Raw genomic sequence first — 22,516 nt, 5'->3', positions numbered from 1 at the left:
ACGTTGTTTAACGTACAACAGATTTAGACATGTGATCATTTTCGATTTCCTATTACTGTTAAATACCTATGGTCCGATCATACATATAGTTTTGTCTTTTCAACACAATACTTACATGTGTGTTAACCGCCTGCTATGGTTCGATATTACACTATCGTAACGTTCAACAGTGATTGTCTTCTGGTATACTTTCACCTATGTTCAGACTCTCATAACTCATAACTATACTGGATTCTGAATCGCATTGTATTTTTCTTTTTCTTTGAGGAGCCATTAAAATGTCTGCCACCAAAGTGTCGGTGCGCACTACCCTATACCTTGTTGTGTTATCTGTGCATAGACAGAAAGTGGGGTTCTCTTCGGAACTTGTGAAGAAGAGAATTGTCATTTCTCATCAATTACAGCTGATTTTATAGTCAATATCTCAACGACAAATTTATGGGATTTCAATCATTATAGAAAACTCTCCTATAGACAAGAATATAAAACTATTGCTAAAATAGTGATTTACAGTATTCACATTTCTGCTCACAAGTTACTATTCCTCCTCCAGGTGTTCCTCCTCGTTCTTTGCGGAGGAGCGTTCTGCCCTGGAAGCCAAGCGTCAGAAGATCCGACTCCTCCAGCAGCGCAAGGTCACGGACATCAGCAACTTCAAGGACCTTCCCGACGAGATCCCGCTCCCATTGGTCATCGGCACCAAGGTCACAGGTCAGTGTCACGGTCGTATGAGGGAAAGAAGCATGTCGGCAGAACGTACTGAACCTGTAATGTATTGGGCATAGCACTTCGGTAGAACGTCTCATATAAGGTTGTATTGGTGCATATAAGGTTAACACTCCCTCTGTAGTTTCCAAATGTTATGTTGGAAAAAATGTTGCCTGCAACAGGCAAAATTCTGATGCAACGTTGACCAAATCCCAACAAAAACCGTGAAAAATGGGGTTTTGCACAGGCGCAGTACGTTCTGCAGACATGCTAGGGAAAGATGTTATCAAGATCTGTATGTTAGTATGGCTGTTGGCTAAGCTCTCCAACTTCTTGTTGTTAATGTAGATGCTTTGTTTCACTTTGCAACACAAGCCTTAAAGATGAAATTATGTAAATCTGATGGACTCTATGTGTAGATAGATGGAATGCTAAAATACAGCCATTAATTAATGTTTTTAATGTTTTTTGCCATTCTGCAGCCCGTCTGCGCGGCCCTCACGACGGACTGTTCACAGGTCAGATTGAGGCGGTGGACACAGCCAACACCTCGTACAGGGTGACGTTTGACAGACCTGGGCTGGGAACACACACCATTCCTGACACGGAAGTCCTGGTGAGGAGGAAACTACTCATTTAGGCTTTCTTTTTTGTTTCTGAACTGCTAAATTTGAATGTATTATGACTGATAGAAAGTTGGTTCACTGTGACAAATTATTTATTTTTAACTCCAAAATTACTTTATTTTGATACAGCTTTTCCCAAGTGAGTACTATAGTACATGATCAGTTCAATGGCTGAGACAAACTTTAAATTTCTGTTCAGCAACATGGTTAATGTGATGCTGTTTTGTTTACATTTTTGTCCAGTCTTCATTGAATAAGGGAGCTTTGACACGTATGCCTTCATAGCCATTAACTTTCTGTAAGAGTGCTAAACAGTACAAGTAAGTCTTGTGGAAGAGAGAGAGAGAGAGAGAGAGAGAGTAAAGATCTGGATTCAATGAAAAATCCACTTTCTTTTACCCAAATTACAGAGCAATGAGCAACAGGAGACCATGCCCCTCACAGCATTTGCACAAAAGCAAAGACCCCGTCAACAGTTTCTCACCCCTCCAAGGTGAGTGGTTCAGTCCACATGTTGATGTCATCTCTCAATCTTTCTGAATTGGAGAAAGGGTCCCCGTACTTTTGCATTGCATTTGTCTAACTTGTTTTGTGTATTTGTGTACAGGTTTTCACTGTCCAACAGCTTACAGTCCCCAGCATTTGTAAGTATGGCCTTTGGAGTTTTACTTAGTCATATTTATGTAATTAATTAGTCACTGATTTCAATTTGATAAGGGGAGGGCTATACATAGCTCAATCTTCTGGCCTCTCTTGCACAGTTTATATACACGTAATATTCCTTTCACGTAATGTATTTTTCGTGCAAATAAATAATAAAAAATAAACAGATAGTTCATTTATCGTGGAAGCATTTTCAGGAATTTGGCATAACACTTCTAGCAATCAGTGTCTTAAGTTGTGAGTGTAACTTACTGTTGACGTGTGATATTAACATGAACGTGATGAAAGAGTTACTGAAGATGTGTAACGTTTTTACTTCACGTTTTACTTCCCCTTTTACTTTACTTCAAGGCAGCATCCGTCTTTCCGTCATTTGATGGCACATTGCTGCTAATGACGAACAAAAATTTGTGTGTAAAGATATGGAAAGAGATGCAAGAAATAGTGTTTTACAGGGTCAGGATTTCAAAATTTTCCCCAGGGAGAATGCCTAGAATAGTTGGCACTCAACATGATAGCAAACAAAAATACGGAAAAAAATTAGGGCTGGCTAGAAGCTGCATGTCACCAACACACTCTCTTGACCTCCGTTGACAGGCCCATGACCCGATGCTTGGCCAGTCTCCACTCCGCAGCAGGTTACATGGCATAGAAGGGGGGACACTGGGAGGGTTTCCTGTCAAGTTCCTCGTCATGGTGGTAAGTGTACATTACATTTTTCATAAGGTTCTTCTTCCTTTTCTGCAAAAATCAATGTCCAATTTGATCTACCGGTACATCATTTTCTCTAAGTCTTGTTTCTGAGAGCTATCAGCCTGTGGAAGGGTCAACAAATCACTGGTCATGGTGTAGACAAAGTTAAACTAAATCACTAGATGTTGAGAGAAAGTACAATTGAACAATGACAAGAGAAATGTCTGTAAATGTAAGAAACACTGGAAGCAGCTTAAAATAAGGTATGATTTCTTTTTCCAGACTCGGTTATCAAAAGTCTTGCTGATCAAGAAGGACAGGATCAAGGACCTGAGAGAAATGAACACACAGGCAGAAAAAACTGTAAGTACAAGTTCACCTGAACATTACACAACTGTCATATAACAAAGTGGCTGCAACTGCTGTATTGTCTTGTTACCTCCAGGTATTTAGGTACTGTTTTCCATGGGTTTGTTTGTGAGTTTGTGTGTATGCTTGTCAGGCAGAGATGGTTGGAGGAAGAGTGGGTGAATATATTATAATTGGCTACTTGATTGACTCGGAGGTCAAGCCTGGAGGTGACCCAGCATGCACTGGGCAAGAGTAAGTGGGCAGTACATGGAAGAGTTCAGGATGTGATTGACTGCGTGTAACTGCGTCAATTAAAATATGACATACAACCCCCTCTACATATGCTGGAGGTCAGAAATGTCTTGTATTTTTTTTGGCATTTCAGAAAGAAGTTGAGTTTATGTCTGTTTTTTTAGAAATCTCATGGTGAAAGTGTGGATGTAGAGTTTCAGAAGAAATATGCCACCCTGGTCCTGGAGCTGGAGAGGCTGAACAGGGAACTCAACACTTACCTGATCGGGGTCCAACAGTACTGCCAAGAGGTAAGTATTTATTGTACATATGTAAGGATTCGAGAATAGAAAAAAAAAGGCAGACATGGAGCCACTATTCTAGCCATTTCAAAGTAGCACAAAGATCATGAGTAATCTACTTTTAGTACTGTAAATCAATTGTGGTAGCAAAATTTTGCGTTCTGAGAAAAATGGACGTTTGCAGAACTACATGTATATGTTCACAGTTCCGGCAGGAACGAGAAAGTCTGAATATTAAGTGATGTACAGTACACAAATGTTTGTTTGAATAGGGTTATATGTAATTCATTGTGTTCAAAGTTAATGGGGAATTTGGTAAGATAACAATAAATGTAATTTACTCTTGGAATGTTAATTTTGATAGACATCAAGGACAAGTTCATGTTGTTTATCTGATTGTGATGTCTCCCTGCTTCAGATCGCTCCAGAACAGGGACTGGAGACGATAAAGGAACCGGCGGGATCAGCGCTGAAGAAACGATGCGAGGACGACGCCATGGAGATCCTGCAGAGAGCGAACGAGGGGAACGGCGCGAAAACGGTCCAGAGTCAGGACGCCTGTCAGCTCATCACCAAACTCACCTCCCTCATGCTACAGATCAAGGTAGGAATTCATGCTGAAACTGTGTGAAATGTCTTTATCATGAACCATTCTTAAGGCTGGGTTAAATGTTTTGATATCTACAACTGGTTTGAAGGTTAGTGTTCTACAGCCAGCCTGAAATCTTTGCCTGTTATTTTAAAATGTTCACCTTCTAAAACACTACTTCCTGCATTTTGTGGGATGAATTTTAAGATTTTAAGTCAAAGATTATGGATTAGGCAAAATCTTTGGCCATCATGAGCAGCAAAATTCTGTCTAATGAAAGACAGATGCTGGCTATATAGAACAGTAGTTGAAGGTATAAGAATAATCATGAAGATGGTGCACCCTCTTACACTGTGTTTTATCTTGTCCGTTTTCTCCAGGCCCTGGCTGAGAATGAGCTGAACTCGTACGAGTTTAAGTCCCTGTCAGACGCCCTGGAGGACATCCGGCAGAGGGTGGACTGTGCCAACCTCAGGTAGGGGGGTTCAGATGTCCACTTGTTGATATAAAGATATCTTGTTTAGAATAAATTAGATAGGGCATGGTCTGATGGTGTGCTGAAAAAAGTTGGAATGAAACAAGTTGGATGAATTTTTCTTCATTTCTGTATTTCAATTTTTTTCTTTGTTCACTTACGTATCAACTACCCCTTCCACCCCGTGAAAGTTCTGGTTCACTACATTTGTATGACTCCTAGACTCTGCTGGACTCTTTTGGACTTGTTGCTATGCTAGCAAAACACCACATTCATCATTGCTTTAACTGTTGATTCTGACAGTTTATGTTCCAACACGTTACCTGTCTGCTACATGTTGCCCAAAAGACACAAAGGTACAAGCATACAAAATATGCTTGTGACTTCTCTCACACAAATGGGAACCTGACTTTGGTGAGGTATAATATAAGACAGTAGAAGGAGAGGGATGGGCTCTGCGTATGGCACCACCTTACTTATAGCATTGTCTAAAATCTTTTGTTTCCCTGTACAGCTGCTTCCAGAACAATGTGGAGATCCACGTGGCTCATGTCCAGAGCGGGCTCAGCCAGATGGGGAACCTGCATGCCTTCGCACAGAACACAAACAACGACCTGTAAAAAAATCCTCTGTATGTAGGAAGCCTCATGTCCTGCTGCTTTTCCTATGACAAACAGCAAGATGTGTCACTGCATGAAATTTGATCTTAAAAGCACACATCTAAGTATACGTAAAGGTTCTGTGCCTTCATTCTATTGGAAAAATGGAACCCTTTCACATGCTTTAAGGTTTGCTTTAAGATTGGATTTTGTGTAGTGTGTATAATAGAACATTTCTGTCGCCATGTTGTACTGGGATGTGTTGGTGTTGTACTGGGAAGGTCTTGTCCAAGGCATGTTTCGGTAGGTCCAACATGCTCAACTGTGCCACTGTGTTTAGATTTTAGATCTACCTCTTTGATAATCCTTCATGCATTACTTTGTCCTATATCATGTACAGGTAGTCCCATTCCAACTAGTTTAAAATACGTTTCAACTCAGCTTACAGAAAAATACAATAGAATTTAGAAAATGTAGAAAACAGTAAAATGTGGTATCACCAGTAACATTTACTGGTGTTTCTTGGAAGAGTGACCGTGAAGTTGGGTTGATTTGGCCTGTTGTTGCATGCCCCTGCAAGACCCTCCTATAGCATAACACATCCCATGTGATGTTCATCCAACAATGCAATTGTTACTGCCTCTTGTCAATAGCAATGATGATTATACTATCAAGGGTTCAGTATTTGGAAATTACAAATGTTAACATAAAATACTGTTTTCATTTTGCTAATTCAAGAATTTTGCTAATTCAAGAATTGGGCACCAATTTTTGCCTATAGATCTACTCTACACATTTATATTATATAAATCCCCTAGTAAAAATTAATGTACTGTTAGAGACCTTTAAAGATAGAGTGTGCATGTGGTCATTAAAAAGGACAAGTTTATGAGTTATTTGGGAGTTGTAAGAGAATGTTTAGGGTGCTTTTGCCGTTTTGCTATGCATTCAATTATGCCTAGAAGAGAATGAACTGTACTGGAATTGTCCATAGGTATGTGAATTTGTGCATGGAGTTACTAGATAAATAAGAGGAATATGGTTGAGTCTGCATGTGGAAAGCAGACCATTTCTGTTTTACAAGCAAATGTCTTACTCCTATTTCATTGGCAAACTGTGCTTGCAAATAAAATAAGATTTCCCCACATTCCTTGTAGTGCTACATCATGCTGCAGGAAATAGTTGCTGCAAAGTTAAATTTTAAATCAGTTTTATAATGGATAAAATATCATTCAAAATTACAGTTGAAGTGATACAGCACTTTGCTGCAAATGTCTGCATCTAGTATGTCTCTTCACTACATGCTCATACTGTGCATGATTGCTCTATCTTGCATTGGTGAAGAACTCATTAAAACTTTCTTGGAGCCAGATGTTTTTCAAATTTTATCTTCTTTTTGAGTTTTAATATGCTGTCATCGTACAATGTACATACCTAAGTACATTTAAGACCTATTTCGACAATACTCAATAGCACATGAGTAACATGAACAGCATACAAATTAATTTGATATGAAAATCAAGGCAAACAAAAAGGCAGAAACGATGGTTATTACAGTTCATTGGGACTTCTAGACTACATCACTACTGACTAGGATTCACTACCTTTGACAAAAGCTAGTGAGACATATTTTATCACATACATGCACACAAGAAAGGTACATGTACATGTAAACTGACATTTCATTTTCGCCTAATAACCCACTGATGGGTAAAACTAAAAAAAAAAAAATACTAGCAGACACTTCCATAGGAGCATTCATGGCGACAGGCTACATTGTAAGGAATGACCAGTCTATTATTGTATTTGAGCTGCCTTTCAGGTATTATCTATTAGTTCTACTACTTCTTGAAGAACATTTTGGCAAAGTCTGCATTAGTGAGCCTCTTGGCTCCCTGTTTGAGTGGTTGTTGTGTAGCTGTGCTGGTGGGTTGATCTGTTGTGGTCCCGTTGCTGCCTGCTGGAGGTTTGGAAGTACTGGCTGATGTGGTGCTGGGTTTGTGGAGGGACCGTGGGAGGAGGGACAGTTGGGTACGAGCTTTCCCTCTGTACTGCGACTCTCTCGACGTGTCTGATCTATTGCACAGGAAAGTAACCGCCATTAACATACAATGCCAGCTTACAGTTGAGAGAATCCGAGTGTAGCATCCCCCCATCCCTGTATGGTCAGTTTAGAATCTGATATACAGGTGTGCATTTACTAGATGACATATAAAGTTAACTTGGCACATTGCAAAGTGCATTTTTAATGCCTTCGCAACCTACAGGTGTACTCATGAAGCACGTTAGTGCTCTAAAAATACAGTATTAGGTCATACAATGTCATGTAGTGCTAGCTACATGTATATAGAGGCTTACATTTGTTGTACATGTACATTCAGCATGGTACCATTCGTTGCAAGCATTCTGAACTGACTCCAGTTAGTACATACATTGTATCGGTATATCCCGTGCATCTCTTCAAATGACGAATATCCCCCAATCGACATGGTCATATTCTTCATACATGTAGGCAATCGTACGATTTTGATGCATAACAGACGCAAACACAGACAACATAACACAACAGAAGTAAACACTGACAATTCGCAGCATAATTTTGCCTGGCTATCCCAAGTATGCCCTCAGTTGCCTTGGCGGAGGGTCGCCCTTTCTCCTTGTAACATGACCTTGAGAATTCTTACCTCAGCCTGTCGTCCACCCCCTCCCCATGAGGCCCCCCTCTCCGTGTGGGGGGGTTACTGACGGCAACTTGGATCTTCCTGTCCCCAATCATCAGCCCATCTGTCTTCAGGACTGCCTGACTGGCCGTTTGCTAAAATGTATGGAAAAGTGTGAACCATGTTGTCAGTCAAATGTGTTCAATTTTCTCTTGTCAAATGCTGATGAAAGTTTTACAAATGTGTTACCATAACTTAGATAGCCTTACGTACCTCATCCTCATACTCCACATAAGCCAGGCCTTTTGGCTTGCCTGACCTGTAGGTCACTAACCTCACACCGCGGACTGGACCATGCTGGGAACAATGAAAATGTACATGTATCTTAATCCAATTTTAGCTTACATTTAACTATTCTCTCATTGATTAATATGATGACCGCTATGGACATAAACAGACTTAAACATTTCACGTACTGTACTAGGAAACTTTTTAGTCGGTATAGTAAGCAGTGGTCATCAAGTTTCTGAATCTGACTTGGTCATCCTGCAGGACACCAGTTTCATTGGACATGCATTGACAGATGATTACTGTAAATCACATTTTTTTCGCGGTACTTTGATATTCACAGAACAACATACATGTATGTGTAGTGTAAGACAGCTGAATAAGGTAGTTTCTTAAACCAGTCCCTCATACCTCTTTGAATATGTTCTCCAGAGCCTCCTTTGTCACAGTGAACGGCAGGTTGGACACAAACAACTTGTTTTTCTCCAGCTTGGTTGCATACTGAAGGAAAACAGAAGAAACAAGCATCAGGAAAAAAGCACACCATTATTAGCTTAACAAATTGTCCAGGGGACATGAAGTCCCCACCTTTAAGATTATGCAATGAAGCATTGGCTTTGTTGGATGTTTAATGCCTCTTACTGATCGTATTCCATGGACTGTTGCAAATTGTGTTTGATAATGGCCGTGATGTGGCAAAGGTAACGTTTAAGCAACAGTTACTACTATATTTGTTTGAAAACCTTACTGTCACTAGTGTACACAAATATTATATATATTATATATATATGTACTATATTATGTAGTTCAGAATGCAGTAAACATTATCACAGAATCCGATCTAATCCTGCAAATGATTGCTCCCATGCAAAATTGATCACTTGGTACATTAGCCACATTCACCTGAAATCCATGGAACTTGTCCCCCTTCCTCTTGTCAATACAGGGGGAAACAAACAGGGGGCGTCCCTCCACCTCTCTGTGGTCAAACCCCAGGGCCTTCACAGCAGCAGACTGCAACAATATCAACAGTTCTTTGTCTGACACTTAAGCCAAACAACTCTTAAGTCTATAAATTGTTTATTTGTCTGTTTATAAATACATGCACGTAGATACAATGTAGATAACATCATTAACCAAAACTTGAGGTAACCAAATCAAAACAAAAAATATGGTAACCCAATATCTAGTTACATTTCTGAGAGAAGATGACAGTGGTCAATTGTTCAAAGCAGAAAGATAGACTTGAAGACGCTGCATTAAACACATACATACCTCATCCTTAAACTCCACATAGCAGAAGCCCCGGAACTTCCTCTTGCTGGTGAAGGCCAGTCTCACATCTGCCACTTCTCCGCACTTCGAGGGGGGAAAGTTATTTTCCTTGTTTGATTATTTGAATGATACTCAAGAAGACTTTGTTTTAGAACTTTAGCTCAAACATCTATCATATTTGTCTTATCTGGCCATTTAGAAGCATCAATCCCCAAAAAGGCATTAAGTAGAAGTTGTTAAGAGTAAGGCTCTCAGTAAAGTCTAGAAACCATTAGACTATATTGTATTCATTTGATACAATATACTAGTAGTCATTTACAAATCACTGTCAGACATTTTCTAGAAGCAATTGGACTGAGTTAGAGGAGAATAAGAGCTTAGCTTGAAAATTAATCAGCGTTGGTAGAACTAGAGGGTTTCGTCTATAATGTCACAGAAGTGGTGGATTGCTTATTCCTTGACAAAAGCTTGAGTAGAACAGTCGAAAATTTGGGTGAGAACAATTTTTTATTACAGTTCAAACAGTCTGGAAATGGAAGCTGGCCTACCTCTGAGAATATCTCCTTCATCTTGTCCTGAGGGTTGTGCAGGTTGTAGTTCAGGTTACTGACAAACACGGACCTCCTCTCCCTGTCAGGGTCGGGGACATGTGGGTCTCCTGTAGACGCGGCTGTGGGAGAGGGGACAGGCGGGATGGTGGCCTCGTGGATGGACTGCCACGCTGCCGAAAATGACACCTCCTCTGCCTCATCACCTGTTAAGTCACATAAATCAGAATATGATAATTCTGCAAAATGCAGCCACCTTCTTTTGATACTCAAATCATGGTAATTATCTTCACCCTCACAGAAGGAAAACAAATATGTTTTGCTCTGTTTGTTCTCCAAACACACATTATGACACCATGTCGATTGAGATTTAATTACAATACTAGGACTATGTAGAATGGGATGAGAACATGCTTTATCTCAGACTACTCACATTGGCTGATATAATTTTATGCATTCCAGGACGAAAATTATCACTAGTAGGTTTAACATTACTGTCATGACCTCAATGAATAGCAGCCTGCAAGCTGACTTGAGCTACCCATGAATAAACAATGGTTCAAAGAAAGAAAGAAAGAAAGAAACAAACAAACAAACAAATGATACCAACCTTTCGCCTTCTTGACTGGAGGTTCTTCAGGTGCCTTGCCAGTCTTGGGTGCAGGCATGGACGGTACCTTGAACCCCTCCTCGTCTACTGATGACCCAACAGTGTGGAGAGTGTCTCCTGATTTCACAAAGAGCTGGTGATCCAGCTGGAAAGACAAGAACATGGGTGTTACAGCATAAAGATGGCTAAAACTTTATGTTCCAACACTAAGTAAGTTGGGAATTTGGGGCTAACTTGTTGATGAAATGGACCAGTCTACTGCAGCTTCCTGGACATGACGTTGGAAACACATGACTGCAGCAGAGGGTTATGCGTGAGCATACGTGCAAGATAACCTGTGTTGCCTCCTTTTAGCCAAACTTTTGAGAATGTAACAATTTACTTTTCACGCTAAGATGGTTGAACTTGAAGCTTTTCGGTGCACACCCCAGTTCTTGCGCGACCGGGGTCCGTGATAGTCCGTTGTAAAAAAGTGACGAAAGGGTTTTGAGGGTCCAAGTTTGAGGTGACATTTCTTATAAACTGCCACGAAGTATCATTAAACATTAACATGGCTGAAGAGTGTAAGAAATGGTGATTTTGGGGTGAAAATTTCTTTTGGCTCCGAACCTTACTTCCGGGTATCCTTGCGCGCCAAGTGTAATCCGCCCGTTTGACCTAGTTTTCGCTCTGTGGCTTCGTAGGGGTGGATTTGCAACCCCTCGCGCCGTGGACTGTTTAGAAAATTACAGTACTAGAATTTTCTTTATAATTTACTCGGGTATAGTCAAGGCTTGGGTCTTTCTGCCAGCATCAGTCATTTCTGCCGGAAAATTTTTTTTTGTGGGATTATCCTACGCGAAAATTCGCAATTTTGGGCATTAATTTTGGAGTGAAAATAATGTTTTTCCGTTGATTTTACCAAACTTAAAAAGGTTGAAGAAACCAAACTCAGCTTGTCTTGTAGCTGAAGAGATACCCTTTCGTCCCATATACAGTTATTCTCCTTCCGAATTATTCCACGCCAGAGACGGTCGCTAGATTTGAGGGTGTGCAGCTTCGAAAAGAGGCCCCAAATAAACTGGGGTGTGCCCCCTTTTGACTTTGCATTTTGTTTGAATCCCCCTATCCTATATCTAACTGTGATAGGATACGGATAAAAGTATACAGTGATGATAATCAACCCACCTTTCTCTTCTGTCCTTGCTTCATCTCCTGTTTCTTGGCAGCCTTCTTGTCTGCCTTGTTCTTCTTCCTGGCCTCTGCCAGGACTGCCTCTGCCTGGGCTGCCACCAACTCCTTTTCTGCTTGCTACAAAAGAAAACAAATGTCACCACACATAAACCAGTCAGGGCTCAAAATTCTGGGTGCAAATGAACCTTAGTGCAGGTTGGACCAACTGTCTCTCACCTTGGCTCTTCTCTCCTGGACTCTCTTGAGTTGAGCCTCGCATCTGGCAACAGCATTGTCATAGGTTTCAAGTGTACCTAGAATACAACATAATTTTCACATTTAATCTAGGGAACAATCAAGTACCATACGTAGATTTAGCAGAATGTCACCTGTCAATATCTGTTTCTACTGACATATTAGTAGTACTGTAAGCCTACTGTAATGTGGCATGTACACACAGCCTGAACAAAAGGGTTGATCTGTGCAGTAAGAGCATAGCATCTACATGTAAGAAGTTCATAATGTGCTCAGAGTACAGCATATAAAAAGCTCAGAAGCTCACTAACTCAACACAAGATGACTTTCAGAAAGACAGCTTATGGAACAAGATGTGTCAGTCTAGTGAACAGACAGCAACAGAGCTTGTTCTATATTTACCTTCTTCCCTTTCAAAGTTGATGAGTGCCTCACAGACTGACTCTGGCCAGTCGCTGGCCTTACTAACAGCCTTCTGTAGCACTTTCCTGCTGCGCTCTACATCTCCAAATGATCTAAATAGAACCAAAAAAAGGAAATTATCATTGAAAACAGATCAGAGTTTTATATGAAAGCCAAAAGGCTGGCAAGACCTTTCTATAGCATCATCTAAGATCAACAAGTTTAGAGTGTACCGGTAAAAATTACTATGATCATAAATGATTGTATATTGTATTGTACGTAAGTCATAGCAAGGGCTGTTGACTATCTTACACGTCAGAATTCAACGTGACTACTGTCAGAATATCCAGAATAGTCCAGAATATTCATCACAAATTACCTCAGGAAGTACATGTACATGTACTGTATAATTTACTATAAAATACTTGTTGTCTAGGAATGTTTTTGAGCATATGAACACACTGTTATGTCGAGTTGGACCACCTATTGCAAAAGACTGTGAGGCACATGGTAACAGTTCTACTTATTAGCCTCCTGACCATTCTCTAGGTGTTGGGAACTGATGGTCTCACCTTTCTAAGTCTGCATACTCCAGCCACATCTGAGCCTCTCTCCCATGGCCCTCTGCCATGATGCCATCCCATAAGTCCCTCGCCTTTCCCATATCCTTGCAGTATTTGGCCTGGGGTCAAATGCATATGAAACCTAAAGTCTTGTTGTTTGATTACCCCAACAGTTAATGTAAAATACGGTAAAAATTGTCGAATAGTCTAATACCCAGCACACACGTACCTCTATTCTTGCCCAGGACTTTTTTAAGGTGCATTGTGGGTCACTAGTTTCACCAAAGTCTGTAAAAAAGAGACTGTTTAGTTCATATATATATATAACTGCTAAAAGTTATCAGCTAAAAATATGCCAGGATCTTCTGAATATTTTCTATTTCTCAAATGCTGATATGGTGATGGTTTGTACTGCGATGGCCCTGAGAAAATTTAGAAATGTCCCCACTGCAACACTCGGCTATTTGTGCCTACTTGTAGGTACAGTTAAATCATAGCCTAACAGAAAACTGCTACTGTAGAATAGATCAATTCAGAAAACACTGATGACTTCAAAGTTAGAAAGACTGGGGATTTTTACCATTTTATATTTTAATTTGCTAAACCTACATAGATGTATAACTATTAGTAAGCTCCACAACTTAATGAATATCATGTCCTTCAATACTAAATTTTACTTCAATGTTTGTCATAACATCCATATCTACAGAGTCTAAAATCAATTTAATTGTCCAAGTGACTGGACCAGATCTTTCCAAAGGTGTATTGGTCTATGTTGCAGAAAGAAGAGTCTGACTCACATTGCTGCAGGCTGTCTTTGCAGTACTCTACAGCTTGTTGGTATGTGGACCTTAGTTCAGCAACACCTGATGATTCACCACCTGGGGACATTCAAGTTATAAAAATGAAAAAAAAAAATTCATAAGGAGTTAGGATACTGGTTCACATACTATGTTAGGGGAATTAACAGATGGATGGAAAAATCAATAATGGAATGTCGTAAATCTGTAAAAGTTGATTAATATTTAATGATCATCTCTTTTCAAATTAAGTATACTAGTAGTTAAGTGGTGAATATCGAGCCCATGTACATGTACATCAAACATAGAAGAACTCAATAATATAAGGCAGGAGGGAAAGGGACCAGATCGTGGCCTAGGCCAGAATTAAATGCAGAAAATGAAGTTTAAAATCTAAGCATATATTTACAGTTTTCCATCCCTAATGATGTCCACACATTGTTGAGTTGACGGAAGTGTGTCTACCTTTAGTCCAGTCGACCCTCCTGCGATGGTAGTCACAGTACGTCTGCCACAGACTAACATAGTCCGAGGCTTGGGGAAAACCTGCAGGCAGGGCAGTGTCCATCACCTCTGTACAAACACAGCAGAATGTCTTTTGATTACAATCTATTTAACACGTTGGCAAAATGTACTGTGCCTGCGCAAAACCCAGATTTTTCACGGTTTTCATTGAATGTTTGGTCAACATTGCATCTGAATTTTGCCTGTTGCAGGCGATATCTTTTCTGACATAACGTTTGGAAACTACAGTCTAGATGTTATCCTTATATATGACCTAATATAAGGAATTCTGTTGAAGTGCAAAATACATTACGAGTTTCACGCAGGTGCAGTACGTTCTGCCGACGTGCTATCTATATTCTGCTATAGCACACTCACAACTAGTGCTACCCATACCATACACTATGTTGTAACAGGGAAGTTACAAACAACTTCTAAAGAAGAAAAGGAGATGCATAGTTACTCAATTATGTTTCTAAGACAATTTCTGTGAGTGAGTGATCTGTATAGCTGGTATAACCATCCTTCGGCATAACAGACCAGCTTTGCAGGCACACGGTGCAACTTCAGCTGGCTACATTACACCGATCGACTAGTTACACCTAACTCTTGAACATCTAACTCTAGACATTGTTTAAAGCTTAGTCCGCTATCTAATGACAATGCCCCAACTTGCGTCTTGAGGAAACAGACGGTTAACATGACTGACCCTTTATTTTCTCCTTCGGTTGTCTGTGTCTCTCCAGGGCCAGTAGGTACCCCTGCCAGAGGGCGGCAGCCCAGGGACAGTTCCTGGTGGCCCGCTCGTGGGTAGACAGCACGATGTTAGGTATTCTCAGCTTGGTATCCTGTAGAGACATTGAGACAGTTCAGTTCAGTTTAATTCAATCAAAATGCATGTATACAGAAATTGTGACATGAAACTTGAAACAAAAATACTAATACAAAATGCAGTAAAAGAACGAAGAGCTCTCAACATTAAGAATACGGATAAAATCATGACATTATCTATCAAAACCAAGTTGAAAAAATACAAAACAATCGTGATCAACAAAATTACATTTTCTTATTATTATTATACAGCTTAATCACTCTAGGAAAGAACGATATAGACTGAGACAATATCTCTTATGAGTACTGACAATACATGTAATAGTACATCCTAGTATGCAATGGTCTAGTAGCATGCAGTGAACTATTGCCTAGCAATCTTTTATCTGCAATTTAAAGTCAAGAGTTTGAAGCCTTAACCAAATCCCTGATTTGTATGTTACTGGTACTAGTAGGGGCTGCACGAGCCAATGAAACATTGCTTTTAGAATCCAACTGGTTTCATTATTACACATAGAAAAAAGGCAAGACCTTCAAAAAGAAATAATACCATTGATTAACAAATTCCTTTAAAAATGATGCCTATTTTTCAAAGGGCCACATAAGGCAGGATCGTGTATACGTAGCAGGGCAAATATAGCAATTTTCTTTACAAATTATTGATATTGCTTATCAAAAACCTCCCAAAGCTATGCTCGTTCCATTTTGACTGTCTACAATCCTTCTGAAACAGATACTGACTAGGTAGTGGGTGTATTTAGTCCACAGCTCCACCACTAGTGGGTTCTCCTGAAGAGCTCTCTCAAAGATACACTGGATCCTGGTTGGTTCATCTTCAGCAAGCTCGTAGTCGATGTAAGACAGGTACTCCTGGAGCCGCGGGGCCGCAGCACTGGTCTTTAAATTTATAGAACAAAGGATAGACCATATCAAAATGTTCTAGATAATCAGAATGGAAAACAATGTAAAACATTGGCCTTTAAATAACATACCTACATCTGAGACTTAGACAGAAATATACAGAGTAATTGCAGTTAACCTTCAGACCCTTTCAATAGATCTTTTATTAGAGCTACAATGTATGAGCAAAAATAGAATTTCAAAATGTTTCTGAAATACTTGGATTTTGTAGAAGTAATCCAAGATAAAAACAACCTTAGAGGTGGTTTGGGATAGTATTGGAGAAAAAAAAATGTCCCACATTGGATATGGCTCATTCACATTCACAAAGTCTAACCAGTTTGGATCAGATTTCCAATTCAAAATCCAAACCTGATTCAACAATCCCCAAAATCAGTTTCATCACTTCCATGGCTGTACAAGATGTACCTGTGACTAGTGCTGATACGATTGTACATTGTATTGTTGATATAATGACAGCCATTCATGATTCCTACCATTCAGTCTAATCAACATTGAGCTACCATTACTGCATTTCAGCCTCTGGGAGCAAAGGACTACCCTCTTCATATAAATACAATTATATGCTTCTCAATGGCTATTCAAAATCTTGTTTACTTCACTCGCTTCTCGCTGCTTGTGCAAATACCTGGCTGACATAAGTACGTATTGAAGTGGTATCCTCATTACATCCATTCAAAATTCTTACAATCCAGCTTCATTAATTGGCAGCGACTGTAATTCATTGCCTGGGTGAGGGCTAATTGCCAGGATATAATGCAACACAAAACACATTGTTCGGTGCTTACCAGTGATTCTTCAAAAGGTTTGTATTTTTCTAGCTTCTCGCATGCCTTCTGGTAGGCCTGCTTCACGGTGGCATCCACCGGCCCTGTCTGGAACTCTTCATACTCCAGATATGTGCCATCCATACCTGGACAACAACACACAACAGGACAGATGTTAGTGACTGACGCTCAAGCAGTGTTGTACCCAGACGTGGACCCAATTTACACAAAAATCTGAAGTACGAAAACTGCATATGCATAGGAGTGTGTAAGACATAGAATTTTTCCTGCGTGTAAATAGACCCATTCGACTTTCACAGATCGCATAAACTGCATACGTCACAGGGGGGACATTTCGAATAGAAACTACGTCACAGGGGGGACATTTCGAAAGTTCCTTTCAACGATCGCATAAACTGCACGTCACAGAACAAAATAACATTAAATTGTTGTACGGATTGCCACCATACAATGTTGGTGCCTGTTTTCCTGTCATTTCCGCATATATTACCGAGAAAAAAAGACACTTACCTACATTTTAGTAAAAAAATGATCTGCCAGGGGGACATCGCGAGCGCAAGCCGCGTTCAACTTCAGCGTTCTAGAACGACGTTCTTTCGAAATGTCCCCCCTGTGACGTAAGCAGTTTATGCGATCCGTGAAAGTCGAATGGGTCTATTGGCCTGCATGCTTTGACATGCCAAGAGTGTACATTCAGACTGAGGGCTGGCGTACGATCTGAACGTATATTCTTGACGTACAGCAAAGCAAGCCAATTCACATGCACTTTTCGCACACTCTCGTGATCACACACAGTTTTCTATTGTCAGCAATTTTGTGTGTAAATCAGTTCTTTGTCTGTCAAACATCTAAGTGTACACTGAGATTTTTCTTTCCAAACAAAATTATACAACACAAAAATGGCTGGACTTCAACAATAGGCTGCTACAGCTGGAAAAGTCAATTAATTGAAAGATTGAAAAATTAACACATCTTTTATGAGGTTTCTACATGTAGCTCCCAGAGTGTGACATGCATTACATCATGTTCCTATTTCCTGATGGAAAGACCACTTTTCAACCGATGAGGAAAAATTAAGTCCCATGGCTTCGAGAACAGAAAACCCCCACAGTTCTAGAAAATTTCTTGTCTAAAACAATTCCTTATCTAAAATGGGACAACAAAATCAGTCCTGACCTAGGAGTGGGATGGACAGCTGTCTCCTGAAGATGGAGTTGATCCTGGTGATCTGTGCCTGGATCTTCTCCTCCTGGTCTCCTGTACAGATGGAGCCTGGATCTGGCTGGAGGGGAACACGGGCAGATCATAATAAAACTGACCAGGGGTTCAGAGTACAAAACACACAGACATACAATCATACAAGCACCTATATACTCACATACAAACACTCAAACACACTCACATACAACCATATGCACCATACACAATAATACACACCACCCATAGACACCCCACACATTCATATGCACACACACACACACACACACATACATACATACATACATACATACATTGTACACATACACAATCAGACATCCAGACACACACACATACAAACACAGAATCACAAACACCTGCACACAGTGTATTTCAATGCTAGCCAGTAAATCACTGGTAATACCACTGTAGTACCTGATCCACTCAGAGACTGGATGTTTACCTGCATTCCTGCCAGAACAGCGTTCTCAAACTCCCTGTAGACGTCCCACAGCATGGTTCCCTTGGAGACGTGCAGCCCGCCCGCAGTCAGCGCCTTCTCACACACCGCTCGCACCGACTCCAGCCCGTCCTCCATCCCTCCGATACAGTACTGGATATACTCCAGCCATACGTCCACACCTACATGTACATGTACATGTGAGAGGGATCAAATACGACAGCAACAAGTATTATGCTCACTGTTAATGAATGGGGTATAAGGTCAACTAGTGCAATTTTGCTAACTTACAGAGGTAGTCTTTCACAGCTCTCTCAAACAGCTTGTTTATCTCTGCTCTGTTCTGTCTGCCAGAGTCCAGCTTCATTTCATCTGTCAGCCAATCCATCCACAGCTCTGGAATCACATAACAGTCACAACTTGTATCATGAATTTGTTATCAATAATATCAGTTCTTAAAATGTTTAACACAAAAACATATGAAAGCCATATCAACATAGCTTTTTAATAACAAGGCTCATGAAAGCCATATCGACAAAGCAAACATTAGGCTAACAATTGCAAGACTAGTACTTTTGCCTGGGAAAAACCTTTATGTTGTAATTAGTCCACTGTAGCCATTTCTGATCAGTGCAGTGCACATTAAAAAAAAAGTCTTTTACCACTGACATACTACCTTAAAAAAATGTCTTTTACCACTCAGCCATACTGAGCTCAAACGATTTTTTTCTGCTATATGTGACTTGTAAAATTTGTAATGCCAAGTTTACGTCCCCTCCAATAGTCGCTAACCATAATTGGAACGGATGCAAACTACCCAAGCTATAAACACATATATTCTTTTGCCTCCTTTATACTAGTATGTCAACATCTACATATTTTTTCCCTGCAAACCTCAATGTTTTTCTACTATTTGCAGGTTGCAGGTATGTTCTGTAATGAAAAACATCTAAACTTCCTATAGTTGATCTTTTCCATTACCTTCTGTTAAGGGGAAGAACTTGCTCATCCTCTCCCTGGCCTGTCTGACCTCCACCAGCTCACCCTCCCTCCTCAGGGCACTGTTCACCTGTTCATGGGGTAACAACATACATAGGGGTTACTGTTCACCTGTTCATGGGGTAACAACATACACGGCTGTTATAGTCATAGGGGTTACTGTTCACCTGTTCATGGGGTAACAACATACATAGGGGTTACTGTTCACCTGTTCAAGGGGTAACAACATACATAGGGGTAACTGTTCACCTGTTCATGGGGTAACAACATACATGGCTGTTACAGTCATAGGCGTTTAATACTGTTACAGTAGCGAAAATTCCCAAGATCCTTCAATTACTTTTGGGTACAGAAGTATTGATTTGGGTGGTTGAGCTGTGGGTTTGTGTATCTGGTTGTAGGTTGAAGGGAGGGGGAAGATTGACAGGCAGTCAAAGATAAGAATCTGCAAACTATGTACTTACAACAAGACTGTTCATAATATTTATAGTCCACAACAATTTATAAAGTGTTGCTTTTGACCATGGCGTTTTGACCATGAAACCCTCTGTTACAATTGCTTTATAAGTTGACTGACCATAATAAAATATGCCTAGTGTGTGACTGACAGAACTCTTTCCTATAATATATCGAAGTAATAAAATTCAGCTGTAGCGTCCTCTCAGTCTCTGTTCAACAACAACTGAGTATCAAACTGAGCATAACAACAAACTTTCACGTGTGCGATATCGGCGGCCAGCGCTCCACCGTGCAGTTTTGCAGCCTTACCTTCGCCTCTAGCTGCCTCGTGGTCTCATCTTCACTGTCAGACGAAGAGCTGTCCTCCTCGTCATCGTCCTGCTGCATGTCAGCCTCCCCAGACGGAGGGTTTTGCATCTCGGCTTCTGCAGAGTCCATGGGGGAGGGGGGCAGGAATCGTGCACTGAGCGTCAGGTGGACCACAATGCACTGCGCACACAAGTGGTGGCAAAACCTGGCGGCGGGAACGGACACCACGTAAAAACACTTCCCAACTGAAACATTTACATAGAGCCCTGGCAACGCAAAACACATTGAATACATTTGACACCACAGCGGTATTTTTACCTCCGTGAACAAGAATTCGGAGATCTCATACCTCCATGAAATATAATGTTTTTTTGTCTAATTGACTATATGGAAATAAGGTCGTAACTAGCATTATCTAGTTGAATTTATGGTTTTCTAAATTCAAATGACAATATTTTTCGGGTAAAATTCCTCTCCTTGGTCATACTTCATTTCAACATGTCCTCATTAATTATGCAAATGACCTCTACATTAACATAATTTATGCATAGTGGTGTTAACCATTTAAGTAAGTTACACATGTCACAAGGTATAAAATTCCCAATTCCCATCATTCACCAATAAGGAGTCACAGAATTTTCACACTGTTCAATGATGCAAATTAGGTCATCATTTGCATAGTTAGTCCGCCTGCCACAGATTAAATACTAGTAGATTACATGTATACAATTACTAATATATAAAACCCAGTAATTATAGAATTTGTCTAATTCCATAAAATTAACCCGGGGTGGCCTTATTCTGCCCAAAAGGCTGTAATTAATATGCCTTTCAGGAAATTTAAACAGAAACATGATACACAGCTATACTATCCGGGAAAAGTGCAGCTGAAACGAAGGAGAAACCATTCTGATTTGCTTCCCAAGCAGGAGAAATTCTAAGCTTTACCTTCAGATGTCAGGCACAGTGGTGAGGTCTATATCTCCCAGCATCTTTTCTAGCCTGGGCTCCACCTTGGTATCCCCAAGATCGCTACCTTGCCAGGCTACATCTGGGGTGCCGGCTCCTTTTTTTTTCTTTTTTCTTTTTCTTATTTCTATAAGACTAGTCTCGGCGAGGTCTGCACAGCCTGAAGCAGGCAGGGACACTCAGCCTTTTCTTCAGACTCTTCCACACCCTGCGGCAGAACCCCTTTTTGGCAGGTTCATCATCGATGATCGTCATGCTGGTTCTGGGTGCCGCAACCGCCTGTTTGCTTTCCTCCCCCGCGGACATCACGCAGTTGGGTAGTGTGTCGGCCTGACGGAGAAGTCCAGTACCTTCCTCCGTAGCATCGATATCATTCAGCACCGATGTTTGTCGGTCGCCACTCTTAAACTTCACCGACATTGTTTCGCGTACGCCTTTCCCGGAGGCAAAACACAATACCTCAGAAGATGAGGATTTAAGAATAGACAGTCCACTTACTTTGTTTTCCATGATTTGGGCTAACGTTTTGGTTGACGAAGCGAACTTTCAAGCTCTGCTTTATCGTACGTGTGTATTTGTGGATTCACACGTATGGTCGTAAACCTCTTTGTTCCGTCAGAATCCCCGCCGCCCAAGACGAGGAACAATAAGACGCGTTCCAGAACATGCGCAGATGCGCCGGTCGAATCGCCGCAGTCGCGAGATCCTCTGTAGTGAAAAATCGAAGTTTTGATGTAGATGTTAAACCATGTCATTCCCGAAGAATGGCAAACGTTTTAGATTCATTCTTGATGAACAGGCGTTACCATATATTTTTAGATAATTCCAAAGAACGCGTTTTTTTCTCCTAATAGTTCAACGTTACATATAGACTCTAGGTACCCTATTTGTACCTCCATTAAAAATTGCGGTATTGTTTTTGGTGTGTCGGTGTGTGTGTCTGTGTGTGTGTTTGTGTTTCCGCACAGACCTGATTTGCATAATTTATGGGAAATTGCTATAATCCATAGTATTAAGTGCTGGGCATGTCATACTTGCCGCATTTGGAAGTTTAGTGAAGGTGAACATCAATAAACATAATCTATTTAAATCATGACCTCATTTGCATAATTCATGAGGCAATGCTAGAATATAATAATAGCCTTTTTGCTAAGATAAGGCTGTCGTTGGGTGAAGAATATGAGGCTCTTATTTGCGAAATCAATGAGTAAAAATGTATAATTCGTCCACCGGAATGGTTTTTTGGCGAAGGTATGAGATCGTGGAAGTCTTCTCTCTCTCTCTCTCTC

The 22,516-nt window shown here is 40.5% G+C and overlaps 2 protein-coding genes across 2 annotated transcripts in view; one reads left to right on the top strand and one right to left on the bottom strand.

The window, feature by feature from the left end:
- LOC109482885 (protein lin-9 homolog) overlaps positions 1-6,642 on the top strand; it is an 11,214-nt gene extending 4,572 nt beyond the window's left edge. Inside the window, exons 7-16 of the mRNA XM_019785762.1 lie at positions 554-711; positions 1,191-1,324; positions 1,745-1,827; positions 1,942-1,978; positions 2,595-2,696; positions 2,973-3,053; positions 3,458-3,583; positions 3,993-4,178; positions 4,544-4,638; positions 5,153-6,642. Coding sequence (XP_019641321.1) covers positions 554-711; positions 1,191-1,324; positions 1,745-1,827; positions 1,942-1,978; positions 2,595-2,696; positions 2,973-3,053; positions 3,458-3,583; positions 3,993-4,178; positions 4,544-4,638; positions 5,153-5,258 — 1,108 coding nt within the window. The 3' untranslated portion in view covers positions 5,259-6,642. The remainder of the gene's footprint in view (positions 1-553; positions 712-1,190; positions 1,325-1,744; positions 1,828-1,941; positions 1,979-2,594; positions 2,697-2,972; positions 3,054-3,457; positions 3,584-3,992; positions 4,179-4,543; positions 4,639-5,152) is intronic.
- A 283-nt stretch (positions 6,643-6,925) lies between these two features.
- LOC109482955 (squamous cell carcinoma antigen recognized by T-cells 3-like) lies at positions 6,926-20,421 on the bottom strand. The gene is made up of 24 exons (XM_019785855.1): positions 20,259-20,421; positions 19,625-19,657; positions 19,473-19,560; positions 18,783-18,887; positions 18,495-18,673; positions 18,011-18,116; positions 16,835-16,959; positions 15,867-16,022; positions 15,004-15,142; positions 14,256-14,363; positions 13,791-13,871; positions 13,220-13,278; positions 13,000-13,109; positions 12,428-12,540; positions 12,008-12,084; positions 11,786-11,908; positions 10,619-10,763; positions 10,009-10,214; positions 9,461-9,544; positions 9,089-9,199; positions 8,597-8,686; positions 8,171-8,254; positions 7,922-8,052; positions 6,926-7,313 (listed from the first exon to the last, which is right to left on the bottom strand). Exons 1-24 carry the CDS (start codon positions 20,385-20,387, stop codon positions 7,079-7,081), a joined length of 2,817 nt encoding a protein of 938 aa, XP_019641414.1. The 5' UTR covers positions 20,388-20,421; the 3' UTR covers positions 6,926-7,078.
- Positions 20,422-22,516: the final 2,095 nt, after the last annotated feature.

Source organism: Branchiostoma belcheri, unplaced genomic scaffold, assembly GCF_001625305.1.
Source record: "Branchiostoma belcheri isolate BF01 breed outbred unplaced genomic scaffold, Haploidv18h27 scaffold61, whole genome shotgun sequence".
Lineage (NCBI taxonomy): Eukaryota > Metazoa > Chordata > Leptocardii > Amphioxiformes > Branchiostomatidae > Branchiostoma > Branchiostoma belcheri.
The sequence above is the reverse complement of the archived record's forward strand: the minus strand, read 5'-3'. Positions and strand labels throughout refer to the sequence as shown.